At 47.3% G+C, this 14,212-nt stretch overlaps 1 protein-coding gene across 2 annotated transcripts in view; it reads right to left on the bottom strand.

Moving 5' to 3' along the window:
- LOC137619658 (zinc finger protein 302-like) overlaps positions 1-14,212 on the bottom strand; it is a 69,403-nt gene that overhangs the window by 4,838 nt on the left and 50,353 nt on the right. For both annotated transcript variants that reach the window (XM_068349886.1, XM_068349887.1), the window contains exons 6-7: positions 1,999-2,139; positions 1,381-1,528 (exon numbers count right to left, since the gene is read on the bottom strand). In XM_068349886.1, the coding sequence (XP_068205987.1) occupies positions 1,381-1,528; positions 1,999-2,139 (289 nt within the window). The remainder of the gene's footprint in view (positions 1-1,380; positions 1,529-1,998; positions 2,140-14,212) is intronic.

Below are 14,212 nucleotides of genomic sequence, written 5' to 3'. Positions count from 1 at the left end.
CACACACCAAATTAATCAGTGATGTACACACACTCATGCATAAGTGTGTGTTCCAACATCTCTGGTGATGTCTCTCTCTTATCCCTTTCTAGGTCTACGATGCAAGTCTGTATAGAAAGGGTTTGTTATTTTTTTTGCAAAGGTTTAGATTTTATTAACAGCAATATTTTCGGTTTAAGGATGCTGTAGTGGTGCATAAATTGCATAAAAATCATAATTACATGAATTCATAATTTCACCGTCGTTACAATCTCCTTTCCACTCTCACTTCGGTGTTTGACAGTAGAATGCTTATTTTACCCAGGACCCACAAGCAAATTTTAATACTTTCACGTTTTTAGTAGATTCTGGTATTCAAAGAAAGTTTACATGTTTTTTCTTAAGCTTAATGTAATTTGTTCCAATTTGTGTTAAAATATGTGAAAAGTTACAAAATTATACAGCGTGCATCCGAAAACAAGCTCCTGTCAGACATTACCTTAAGCGAATTGTTATTAAATTTAGACTTACCATGACAATACTTTATAATATATTCATTCTTTCTAGCTTTCTACTTTACTTCCCATCTCACCTTTCTTCAACCTCTTTTAAATCTGCCTCAGTGTAACTGAGGAGTTTTCTCCCAGTTGCACTTCGGCCCTGAATGACCTTGACACCAGCACAAGACTCTTCTTTATCACTGTTATCCGTATATTAATGAGTCGATTGCCTGGTGCGTCCTCTCCAATGCCTTCTATCAAGGCAACCTCTTCCACCAAAGCTCTTCTTGCCATAGCATCCTTCACCTTATCTTGTCATCTAATTCTCCGACTTCCTCTGGATCTTCTCCCACTAACCGGTTCCTCCCAAGCCCTCCTCACCATCCATCCTAAACATGTGCTCACGCCATCTGAATCGTGAGACTCTTATCATCTCTGTAATCTTTCCTATTTCTGCCATTCTTCTTATTTCATAATTTTGTTATCTTTCAAGCAGTGATATTCCTAGCACCAGACTATGAAGATGAAATTCCATGAACCCAAATCCAATATGCATTCTATCCATAAAATTATAAATACAGAACACTTCTTTGTTAAAGTAATTCTGATAATTAACATATACTATTTCTTCATGTAGCAAGTATTCCATAAACTCAAGCTCTATCATTTCTCCTAAAACAGCCATGAAGTCATACTTGTTCGATTAAAAAAAGGGCTCATTATGAATAATACAATCACATAATTTGACTTTACCCGGCACCACCTTTACATCTATCCAACAATGGTGCTTCTCTGTGCAATGTACTTCTCTTTCATCATAACTTAGGACTTATTACCTGAATGAGACAGCTCTCAATAATCCCTACTGGGTGGTTAGACTAAATTAGCAAATAATAATTACCTGAATGAGTCTGGAGATGATTGTTCAGTTTTGTCTTGGAAATAAAACGTTGTGAGCAATGCGGGCACTCATGTTTTCGGGCACTATCCATGTGACTTAATCGATGCGTCCACAAATTACCCCTCGACTTGAAATGCTTTCCACAAAACTGCAAATAATGAAAAAGGAATATAATTAGTTTACCAAATACTTTGCTATCATAAAGGATTAGTCAAATCTGATGACTTTTCAGCATTTTCATTACTAACAAGGGTGACAGAAAGTTGTGAAACAGTAATTTGGAAGCAAGTACAGTACACAATTGATATTGATAGTTTACGTAAAATTAAATTACTAATGAATTAATACCCCTAAACTGAAAATTCTCAAAAACAGGTTAATGACTAAAAGATTTATAATAGAGAAGAAATTTTAGTTACCTCATAATTTTTTATGGAGAAACAATTTTATCTATCAATCTACCATGGCACTTCCCACAATTTTGGGAGTTAGTCGACATAAAAAAAAGAACAAAAGGGGATATTTTTTGTTCTGAATAAGTAACATGAATGACTATTGAACGTAAAGTAAAAAAAAAAAAAAATAAAGTTGAGAAAAGCATATTCATACTAGTCATACCTCACATGAAAAGCTTGTAGAATTATTATGTTTTCGTAAATGATGGTTCCTCAAGGACTTAGAAAACGCAAATGTATCACTGCAAATATCACACTTGATTCGGATCCCATGGACACTGTTTTCATGTATTTCCAATTCTCCCTGTGAAAAAAAGTTTTAATGTAAAAAAAAAAAAGTTTTAACTTACTTGCCTTTGATACAATAAATTATACAAATCTTGGTTCAAATACTGTTATTAGCAATAAATAAGCAAGAACAGAAGCTTCATCTTCAACATAACATTTTTTACAATGCAAATATAGTAGACTTTTGTCAACAGTGATTGGGAATATTGGGAATTCTAATAAAGTTACAGATTATTCCATCATAATATGAAAAGAAAAAGCACAGTGGATGCTATTGTTAAAGTGAGACAAGTCCAAGAGAAGTACCTAGATGGAAACAGGAAAGCTAATATGTTTTGCGGACCTTGAAAAGGCATATGACAAGAGTACCAAGATGGTTAGTCTATAAGTGTTTGAGAAAGGGAGGAGTACCAGAGAAGTTGGTACGGTTAGTGAAGATGATGTGTGAGGGGGCAAGACCCATAGTACAGATAAAATATATGGATACTGAAGCATTCCCTTTGGAGGATGAACTTCTTCACGATCAGCTGAGTCCTTTCTTGTTCTTCGTCATTACAGGCACTTTGACATCTGAATCGTGGAAAAATAAAGAATTGTGGGAGCTGATGATTGTGGATGATTTAATCATGATACTAAACACAGACGAAGACCTTTAAAAATGGTTTTTAGCATGGAAAGAAGCCCTAGAAAGGAAAGGATTAAAGGTGAACACTGAAAAAATAGAACTAATGATTAGCAGTAGAGGACATGAAGAATTAAACATACAAATAGAAGATGGTACAGAGCTAAAACAAAACAATTAATTTAACAACTGGGATCAAAATAGCAAAGGAGTAAGGCACTGAACAAGTAGTAAGACAGAGACTGAAAGAAGCATTACAACAGTGGAGAGAATTAACTGGAGTTGTTTTAGACAAGTGAATGCCATTAAAGCTCAAAAATGACAAATTCGGAGATAATTTGTATTTTTCCTAACCATACAAACCTTAACTATTTACATTGGGTTTACTTTCGGCGTAGCTGAAATTGACGAGCCATTAGATTTTAATGAGGGTTTACTACCCCACGCTAGTTAGCAGGGGTAGGGGGAGGGGTAGCTTGCTACCCCTCCCCCCTCACACACCGGTGAAATGTCTCACTTCACTTAGAGGTAGGACTTGACTTGGGGGACAGGGCTGGCAGGCAATTATGTGTAAATAGCTAAGGTTTGTATGGTTAGGAAAAATACAAATTATCTCCGAATTTGTCATTTGTTCCGTAACCGAAATACAAACCACGCTATTTACATTGGGTGACTTACCCCTTAGGAAGGATGGAAAGTCCCCAGCCATACTGGCTTTGGCTTACCCGGGGACTCAGAATCCAAGTGAGTCGCACTCGAGAAAAGGAGTCCCTGAACCTCACAAGTTCCTTGCTCCGAAAGGAGCAAGGAACTTGTGTGTGAAGGAAGAAAGTGTGACCCGTCCTAGGCAGTTGACCTGGAGTTCCAGATGGAACTCTGGGTTAGGACATTCCCAATACCACCTCGTCAGGGTATGGGGGACGCGACAGTATTATCTCAATACTTGGAACACAAGGAAGCATGGTTTACCTGCAGAGGTTTGAGGTCAGCTATGCAGAGACCAGGATGCTGCTTCCCCAGTAGAGGGGACGATGAAGAAAGAAGTAAGGGCCAGACATACTTCTTCCGTTCATGCAGTCTAAAACCTGGTAACAATGCCCTCAACCTTCTGCTACCTGTCCAAAAAGGAGCCTGAGGTTAGACCAGCTGTTGTGTAGCCACCACAGAGCGATAGAAACGTATCGATACCCCTGTGGGTCACGTCCTGCAGGAAGTGGGCTGCGAAGTTCATTAGACGCTTCCAGACTCCAGCTTGTAGCACCTGCGTCACAGAGTGGTTCTTCTTGAAGGCGAGGGACGTTGCGATGTATCCGACATCGTGCTGTAGGGCGACGTGACGGGGGAGGGTCTGGATTCAGGTCGAGATGAATGCCCTTGAGTCCGAGCTGAAAAGGTATACTGGTGACTCTCCCCTGTGTCCTTCCTGTGCTCCCAAACCGGCTTGCACGTGAGGCCAAACTGCAGCTGTTCTCAAAGATAACCCCTCGGTTCCTTTACTGGCAAGAAGGAGAAGGTCTGGGTCATCTGATACAGAGCGGAGACTCGAAATCTTGAAGGAGTCGAACCGAAGGTCCGGGACTCCAAGATTCTGAGCCTAGAAAACAACTCAGGAGCGAACCTGAATGTTACCTCCCTCTATTCTCTTGAAAGGGCGGAGTCGTACGAGACCATGAAGATTGCCTACACACTGGCCGAGGCCAGAGCGAGCAGGAGCACCGTCCTCCAAGACGGACGACGATCAGAAGCCTGACGTAATGGTTCGTAAGAAGATCTCTTAAGGGACTTAAGAGTCCGAACCATGCTCCATGGAGGAGGTCTCACTCCGACTGGGCAGGTACATTCGTAGCTTCGCATGAGCAAAGAAAGATCCAGCAGGAAGGAAAAAACCTATTCCTCTCAGCCTGAAGGCCAGGGAAAGGCTGAGCGATAGGCTTCACTGCCGAGAGTGGAAAAGAGTTTCCTCCCGCCGATAAGCAATAACTCCGTTATTGCTGAAGTAGAGGCCTCAAGGGAAGAGGTTCTCCTCCCATGACACCAACCACAGAAGACTCTCCACTTCGCCTGGTAGACCCCTGCGGATGACTATCGCAGGTGACGCGACCTCCGCTCCGCACCTGTTGCGGGTTGTCTCTTCGTGAGGAGGCGGCGTAATGTCTCCAGGCGTGAAGCCGAAGCGATGCTACTGCTTGTGAAGAATGTTGTAGTGTGGTTGTTTGAGTAGCCTGTGTCGTGGAAGAAGCTCTCCCGGGAGTTCCGTCAGGGGATGCAGAAGGTCCGGAAACCGTACTGCGTATAGTTGCAGCGGAGCTCTCAGGGCCATCAAAAAGTTGACAGACAACCTGGTCTCGTTGAGACCCCTCCTCAACAGACAACAAAGGTGGGAAGACGTAGGCGTCGATGCTGTCCCACCGTCACCGGAAAGCATCTTGCCAAAGAGTCTTGGGGTCTGAGACTGAGGGGAAGTACAGCGGAAGCTTGAAGTTCCAGGCTGTCGTGATCAGGTCCGCCAGGCCAGGACTTGCTGGTTACTAGAGGCCAAAGACCCCCAGGTGCTCTCTATCTGTGAGGCTCTGCTCAGATTGTCAGAGAGAACATTCCTCTGCCCGGAATGAGCGAGCCAACAGCAGTATCGAGTGGACTTCGGATCATCTCGGTATCCCTACCGCAAGATGCGAAAGTATGAAAATGTACCTCCCTGCTGGTTGGAATACGCCAGTACCATGGAGTTGTCGTGCACGGAGCGACTTGGCAGGATCTGTAGGATCTGTAGAAGGACCAGAATACGGCCTCTAAGCCTACCTGAATGATGAGGAGGTACCCCTCAGGTCCTGACCATAGGCCTGAACCGGAACATGGCTGCCCCCCTTTTCTTTGACAAGTCCGAGAACAGCATCAAATGCGGGGAAAGGACGAGAATATCCACTCCCATGCAAGAGGTTCCACAGGTCAACACCCATTGCAGGTCTAATCGTTCCGCTGGTCCCATAGGGGCCAGAAAGTCCAGTTAATCGTTGCTTTGATTCCACCGGAACTTGGGCCGCCTAACAGGGAACTTACCCTGAGGCGCCAGTTCGGGACGTAGACGGGTCAATGAGGAAAGGAGACCCAGGAAATATTCCAAGATAGGGCTGAAAGCTCTCCTTTACTGAGAAAAGGTTCTGCGACTCTCCTCAGCCATGCCACAGTCAACTGAAGGGAAGGCTCGGAGAAGGAGTCAATATCATGGCTAGATGTTCCAGATGTTGAGGCAGAAGTAGAGAAGGCTCCTAGCAAATTACCATAATCCCTCACTCTTGGTAAAGTCCCGGAAGCTTGTCCCGGTGTTGAAGAAGGTCGAACCCAAGACTACAGGAGTTGGACAGACCTCCAAAAAGCGAAGGAGGCGGAAGCCTGCTCCTGATCGGCCATGAGGAAAGCAGGGAGAGTTCTCTGGTGAAAACCTGTGATGCTGTGGCGGGATCGCCACACAGCATCTTAAGCAGGAACATCTGTAGTATAGGCTGAATTCCAAGTGCTTCCTGGAAGATGGATGGAATGGGACCTAGAAGTACCCGTCCTTCCGATCCAGGGCATAAGGAGTCTTGCGGTCTCGTTACCAGTCTGATCGACTCTGCTGTTCCACGCTGGACGAAGTTTGTTCGACAAACTTGATCAGAGCTGAGAGGTCGACGACGGAGCTCCCGTCTCAGATGCTTTCCTACAAGAAAGGATTGACTGAAGAAGCCGGGGGGGGAAGCCGTCGACGACCCTATGGAGGACCTTCTCCTAAAGCATGGCTCCTTCTGCCCAACGGGTGAAACCTCTTGCCGACCCATGGCATAGAGGCTCAGCGATAATGGATTCTCTGACAGTGGAGGAGAAATGTTAAGAGCGAGGCGCGATATCCTTGGCTGAACGCGGACGCAAACGCGTGGGCATGCAGACGAAAGTGCGCGAGGGAGCGCAGAAGGAGGGCGAGCGTGGTTGGAAGGGCGAAAGCTGGCGGTCAGAATCCGATAGTGCGCAGGCGAGCGATGGCTTACTGGCAGGAATCGTGCTGGCGCGATGGAACACCGTTGGTTCGCGAGCGGGCGAACATGGGTGCGCATGCGCGAGGGCATGTGGGCGTGTGGTCGCGCGGGCACGTTGGTGCGCGGTCGCGCGGGCAAGTTGGTGCGCGGTCGCGCGGGTACGTTGGTGCACGGTCGCGCGGGCACGTTGGTGCGCGGGCAAGTTGGTGCGCGGTCGCGCGGGTACGTTGGTGCACGGTCGCGCGGGCACGTTGGTGCGCGGTCGCGCGGGCACGTTGGTGCGCGGTCGCGCGGTCGCGCGGGCACGTTGGTGCGCGGGCACGTTGGTGCGCGGTCGCGAGGGTGAGCGCAGGCGGCCGGGAATGGCGCATAGGCGGGTGATGGCGCGTTGACGAGCGATGGCCCGAACGTGAGTGAAGGCGTGTTGGCAAGCGATGGCGTGTTGGCAAGCGATGGCAAGCGATGGCGCGTTGGCGAGCGGCGGTGGTGCGTTAAAAATGCTAGCGAGCAGGCGAAGAATCGCGCGGGCGCTTAGGAGATTGCTGACGCGTAAGAAACTAGAGAAGGTTGACGGCGAGAAGGCGACAGGAAGACTTTTTGCCTGTGTCCAGGTCTGATAGATCGTGGGCGAGAGGGCGAACGTTAGCGCGCATCGCGCTAATCAGAAGGCGCACAGGTGCATCAGGAAGGAGAGCGCTGACGCGAGCTGCCAAGCAGGCGATCCTGGGCGTTCAGGAAAACCGTTGGCGCCCATTGGCGCGTAGCAGGAAAGGGCGCGCAGATGTGCGCTGGCGAACTGAAGAGAGCTGGCGCACAGAAGAACAGGTGAGCACTGAAGAGAGCTGGCGCCCAGAAGGACAGATGAGCGCTGGCGAGCAGGAAGAAGATCTACGGCGAGACTCAGCTACCGGAGATCGTGGTCCAAAGCAGGTGAGCGCTAGCGCTACTGCGCGCAGGAGATCGTGGGCGCGCAGGAAAAAACCTGGCACTTAAGGGACTTACCCACACTGTGGAATAAGCCCCTTAGACCCAAAGGTACCAGTGCCCATTGTAAACGGGGTGTGTTGGCGCCCACTGCGCATCTGCGTCCAGGAACGGAGGTGAAGATTAGAAGATCTGGCAGGAGAAGCAGCAGCAATGGTCGGTACTCGTCGAGGAGGGTCCTCTGCGTAGAACGTCGAACAAAGATGAAGACGACCTCGGACAGGTGCAACACCCTCCGACCTCCGAAGAGGAGTCTCTGAACGTGACCTCCCCCGAGGGGAAGAGTCACTTGCAGGAGAGACCGTAGGCAACAGCTATCCCCAAAGGGAAACTGAGCCTTCAGCAACAACAGCAACAACAGCAGGAGGAGTCCTTCGAAGAGGAGTCTCTGTGGTGAACTCCCCCAAAGGGAGAATCACTCGCAGGAGAGACCGTGGGCTCAACTGCCCCCTGAAGGGAACAGAGGCTTCAGCAACAACAGCAGACGGAGGCCTCCGAAGAGGTGTCTCTGTGGTGCACTCCCCCTCGGGGGAGAAGCACTCGCGGGAGAGACCGTAGGGTTCAGCTGCCCCCCGAAGGGGATTGAGCCTTCAGCAACAACAGCAACAACAGCAGACGGAGTCCTCCGAAGAGGAGTCTCTGTTGTGAACTCCCCCCCCCCCGGGGGAGAAGCACTCGCAGGAGAGACTGTAGGACTTGGAAGCCCCCCAAAGGGGACTGAGCCTTCAGCAACATCAGCAACAACAGCAGAAGAGTCCTCCGAAGAGGAGTCTCTATGAGTGTCCTCCCTCGCGAACGAAAGAGGAACACTTCGTAGAAGAGACGGGTCAAAGAGCAATCCTCCGAAGAGGGGCTCCTGCAGTTGCTCAGCCCCTTGAGCGTAACTGCAGGTGCGACCGCTCAGCACCAAGAGCATAGTCGCACGAAAAAAAGGCAAGAGGAGTTACCCCCGAAGGGAAAAAACTCAAGCCTGGACGGGAAATCTTCCCTCGGAAGGGAAGTTACTCACCCAAGGAGGCGAGCCTCCTGAGTGTTCTAAAATGAACTGGAGAGCTGTCAGTCGTCACGGGAGCACTTCCAGGAGAAGGAGACACACCCCTGACGAAGATCTATAGGGGAGGCAGCAACAGCAGATTCCCCAGGCCCCAACAAAACAGCTCGCTTCATTGCCACATTACAGAAACGAAACTAGATCGTTAACTGTGAAAAATAAAAAACAAAAATCAATAGTTAGCATTCATTCGCCCCGGGAAGACTCCGAAGAGGAATTCCGAGGGAAAAGAACACAAGAATTACACAACAGGCATGTGCCCTCAAAATCACTTACACTCACAGAAGGAGAGTTGTAACAAACACAGAATTATAACAATTATAATTATGTAATTTAAATATGAATGTTCACTAAATGAAGAACGAAAACCCCGAAAGGAATCGTTCTACAAAAACTGAAAAGTCAACAAATACAATTAGATTCATAAATTAATTGAAACAAAATGTACGGCGTAGCAACCCCACCCACGCGGGAAGGAAGCTACTCAGACGTAGTAAAGGTAAAACGTAGTAAAGGGTGAACGACCTCAAGAGAGAGAGAGAGAGAGACCGTAGTCAAACTCGATCGCGACCCATGAAATTACACCGTGGTGGCCTAACTGCCGAGGGTTCCACGGAGATATCGTACACTACACACACAAGCACGAATTCTGTAAAGGAAACATACTGATTTCTATACTCAAATATATACATAAACAAGAAAAATTTTTACATATACAGTGAGCCTTCGCTACTTCGCGGTTCGACCTTCGCGGATTCACCACTTTGCGGGTTTTTTTCATAACCCATCTATATAAACATATTGCGGATTTTCCGGAAATTTCGAAAATACTGCGATATCTGAAGACCCCACATACGATATTTCGTTACCTGTAATTCCATTAATACTGTAATTAGTAATATGTTATTTTTATAATAAAATAAATTTTTGAATATACTTACCCGGTGATTATATAAGCTGCAACTCTGTTGCTCGACAGAAAACTCTACGTTAAAAATCCGCCAGCGATCGCTATACAGGTAGGGGGTGTACATCAACAGCGCCATCTGTCGGGCAGGTACTCAGTACTCAATGTAAACACAGAACTCAATTTTCTCCTCGGTCCACTGGGTCTCTATTGGGGAGGAAGGGAGGGTCCTTTAATTATATAATCACCGGGTAAGTATATTCAAAAATTTATTTTATTATAAAAATAACATTTTTCAATATTAAACTTAGCCGGTGATTATATAAGCTGATTCACACCCAGGGGGGTGGGTAGAGACCAGCAATAATTGTTTACATTATTATGAGCTAAGGATTTTTTATTTCATTTTAGCAGTTATTCAAAATAACAAACATAAAATAAATAAGTACCTGGTAAGGAAGTCGACTTGAAAAATTACTCTGCCTTTTAAAGTACGTCTTCCTTACGGAGCCTCGCGATCCTCTTAGGATGCTGAGCGACCCCTAGGAGCTGAAGTATCAAGGGTTGCAACCCATACAACAGGACCTCATCAAAACCTCTAATCTAGGCGCTTCTCAAGAAATGACTTTGACCACCCGCCAAATCAAGTAGGATGCGAAAGGCTTCTTAGCCTTCCGGACAACCCAAAAACAATAATAAAACATTTCAAGAGAAAGATTAAAAAGGTTATGGAATTAGGGAATTGCAGTGGTTGAGCCCTCACCCACTACTGCACTCGTTGCTACGAATGGTCCCAGAGTGTAGCAGTTCTCGTAAAGAGACTGGACATTCTTAAGATAAAAAGACGCGAACACTGACTTGCTTTTCCAATAGGTTGCGTCGATTATACTTTGCAGAGATCTAATTTGTTTAAAGGCTACGGAAGTTGCGACAGCTCTAACTTCGTGTCTCCTTACCTTCAGAAAAGCTTGGTCTTCCTCATTCAGATGGGAATGAGCTTCTCGTATTAACAGTCTGATAAAATAGGATAAAGCATTCTTTGACATAGGCAAAGATGGTTTCTTAACTGAACACCATAAAGCTTCAGACGGGCCTCGTAAAGGTTTAGTTCGTTTTAAATAGAACTTAAGAGCTCTTACAGGGCATAAGACTCTTTCTAGTTCATTTCCAACCATACGATAAGTTTGGAATATCGAACTATATTGGCCAAGGCCAAGAAGGCAGCTCGTTTTGGCTAGAAAACCAAGTTGTAGAACATGTAGCCGTTTTGGATGAGAATCCGATGTTCTTGCTGAAGGCATGAATCTCACGGACTCTTTTAGCTGTGGCTAAGCATACCAGGAAAAGAGTCTTTAAGGTGAGATCTTTCAGGGAGGCTGATTGTAGCAGTTCGAACCTCTCTGACATAAGGAATCTTAGTACCACGTCTAAATTCCAACCAGGTGTAACCAAACGACGCTCCTTCGTGGTCTCAAAAGACTTAAGGAGGTCCTGTAGATCTTTATTGTTGGAAAGATCTAAGCCTCTATGACGGAAGACTGATGCCAACATGCTTCTGTAACCCTTGATAGAGGGAGCTGAAAGAGATCGTTCTTTCCTCAGAAATAAGAGGAAGTCAGCTATTTGAGTTACAGAGGTACTGGTCGAGGATACGGATACTGACTTGCACCAGATACGGAAGATTTCCCACTTCGATTGGTAGACTCTAAGGGTGGATGTTCTCCTTCCTCTAGCAATCGCTCTGGCTGCCTCCTTCGAAAAGCCTCTAGCTCTCGAGAGTCTTTCGATAGTCTGAAGGCAGTCAGACGAAGAGCGTGGAGACCTTGGAGTACCTTCTTTACGTGTGGCTGACGTAGAAGGTCCACCCTTATGGGAAGTGTTCTGGGAACGTCTACTAGCCATCGAAATACCTCTGTGAACCATTCTCTCTCGGGCCAGAGGGAAGCAACTAGCGTCAACCTTGTCCCTTCGTGAGAGGCGAACTTCTGCAGTACCTTGTTGACAATCTTGAACGGAGGGAATGCATATAGATCTAGATGTGACCAATCTAGGAGAAAGGCATCTATATGAACTGCTGCTGGGTCCGGGATTGGTGAGCAAAATATTGGGAGCCTCTTGGTCATCGAGGTTGCGAAGAGATCTATGGTTGGCTGGCCCCAGGTGGCCCAAAGTCTCTTGCATACATCCTTGTGGAGGGTCCATTCTGTTGGAATTATTTGTCCCTTCCGACTGAGACAATCTGCCATGACATTCAAGTTGCCTTGGATGAACCTCGTTACTAGTGATGTGTCTAGACCTTTTGACCAGGTGAGGAGGTCCCTAGCGATCTCGTACAACGTCAGAGAGTAAGTCCCTCCTTGCTTGGAGATGTACGCCAAAGCCGTGGTGTTGTCCGAGTTCACCTCCACCACTTTGTCTTGAAGGAGAGACCTGAAGCTTTCCAGGCCAGACGTACTGCCAGTAGCTCCTTGCAGTTGAAATGTATTGTCCTTTGACTCGAGTTCCATAATCCCGAGCATTCCCGACCGTCTAATGTCGCACCCCAGCCTACGTCCGATGCGTCCGAGAAGAGAACGTGGTTGGGAGTCTGAACAGTCAGGGGAAGACCCTCTCTTAGGTTGATATAGTCCTTTCACCAAGTCAGACCAGACTTTATCTTTTCGGAAACCGGGATCGAGACCGCTTCTAGCGTCTTGTCCTTTTTCCAGTGAAAAGCTAGATGGTATAGAAGAGGACGGAGGTGTAGTCTTCCTAGTGACACAAATTGATCCACGGATGACAGCGTCCCTACCAGACTCATCCACAGCCTGACTGAGCAGCGTTCCTTCTTCAGCATCTTCTGGATGGATAGCAGGGCTGGGGGCTGATCGTCTTGTTCAGCAACGTCCTCATCAGAGGGTTCCTCATCCGAAACTGATGAGGAAACGGCAACGGAGTGGGCAACGTCTGACTCGCTGAATCCGGTCGCACTGGTGGATGCGTGACGGAGCCGGACGCAATATCATGGAACTGCTGCACAGTCTGTGAACTGTCAACAACCATGGGAGCGCGAGGAAGTACAGCGTCAACCCGAAACTGTCTAGACCGTCTGGGTTGTGCAGTCAACACCCTACCGGGTTGCTGAGGTTGACGCACTGCGTCACAACAAGTCACCTCTGCTGGTTGTTGAACGTCCTGAACGTCAACAACCACCTCCGAGCGTCGCTTAACGTCAACGTGCGGCTGGCAACCCACACTGGGTCGCATCGGTGGAGGAACCACCTCAACTGGCAGACGCGAGTAGGTTACCTCAGCGTCAACAGGGCGCACAACCGACCGGTTGGAAGGTTGTTGGCCAGAAGGTTCTTCTCCGCATTTAAGTCCTCTATCAAGGACGCAAGCTTGGACTGCATGTCTTGCAGCAAAGCCCATTTAGGGTCTACGGGAGCAGGTGTGGCAACAGACGGGGTTAGCGACTGAGGCGGAACCGTTTACCATCCCTGAAAGCCTTGTTATGCGTGACATAATAGTACAGCAAAACTTCAAAGGCTCGACAACAGCTGTGAAGTTGACCTGTAAACAACTTGGAGCGTCTCCTGGCTAGGCGCCAGGGAGAGTCTACCAGAATTGAGAAGTCTATCTGGGCAGAGGCATGAACTCCCAAGCCGAGAACTTCTCTCGTGTCATATCAGACTCTCGCTCTATAAACCAGTTTAAAAGAAGGGAAAGCAAAGGCTGTATCCCCCAAACTCCTCCTGGTGAAAAACCAGTCGCCTAGCCAACGTAACGCTCTCTAGGAGAGCGAGAGAGCACTAGCTTAAAAACAACGGCTTCGAAGTAGCTAGGCCTAGTGTAAGCTCTGACGTTTAGGCGAACGAGGAGCAGCAGTTACAAAAAGATCCGGACGAAGATCCTTAAAAAAAATCATCATGATTTAATTAAAGTCCATAGGAGGCTAAGCAGCTTTAGGCTCCTCTCCATCTGACAGAGTCCTCAAGGGAATATCAGTAGGAGGGAGAACAGCAACCTTGTCCGATAAAAGCTAAGTCTCTCACTGGTGCATTAGTAGCGGACCAGAACGCAACGTCATGTAACTGCTTGACAGTCTGTGAACTGTCAACAACTGAACTGTCAACCACAACAGGTGCGTGAGGACGCACAGCGTCCACTCGAGACTGCTTTGACTGCCTAGACTGAGCAGTCAAAACAACTCTAGAATGCGGAGGTTGACGCACAGCGTCAAAACAAGTCAACTCCGATTGTTAGTGAACGTCTTGAACGTCAACAGGAGCATCAGCCAGTGGCCTAACGTCCAAATGCGGCTGAAAAACCACACGAGACCGCATCGAGTGTGGTTCTAAACAACCTGACTGACGTGACTAAGCTACGCTAACGTCAACAGTAAGCACAAAGGAACGTTAGGTTGGCTGAAAGCCAGGATATCGATGAGATAAACGGCTAGACTCAACGGACTAATTGGCAGAATAGTCTTCCATAAGGGAGGCAAGCATATACTGCATGTTTTGCCATACAACC

Source organism: Palaemon carinicauda, chromosome 26 (assembly GCF_036898095.1).
Source record: "Palaemon carinicauda isolate YSFRI2023 chromosome 26, ASM3689809v2, whole genome shotgun sequence".
Lineage (NCBI taxonomy): Eukaryota > Metazoa > Arthropoda > Malacostraca > Decapoda > Palaemonidae > Palaemon > Palaemon carinicauda.
Note: the sequence above shows the minus strand (reverse complement) of the source record. Positions and strands in the feature narration are given on the sequence as shown.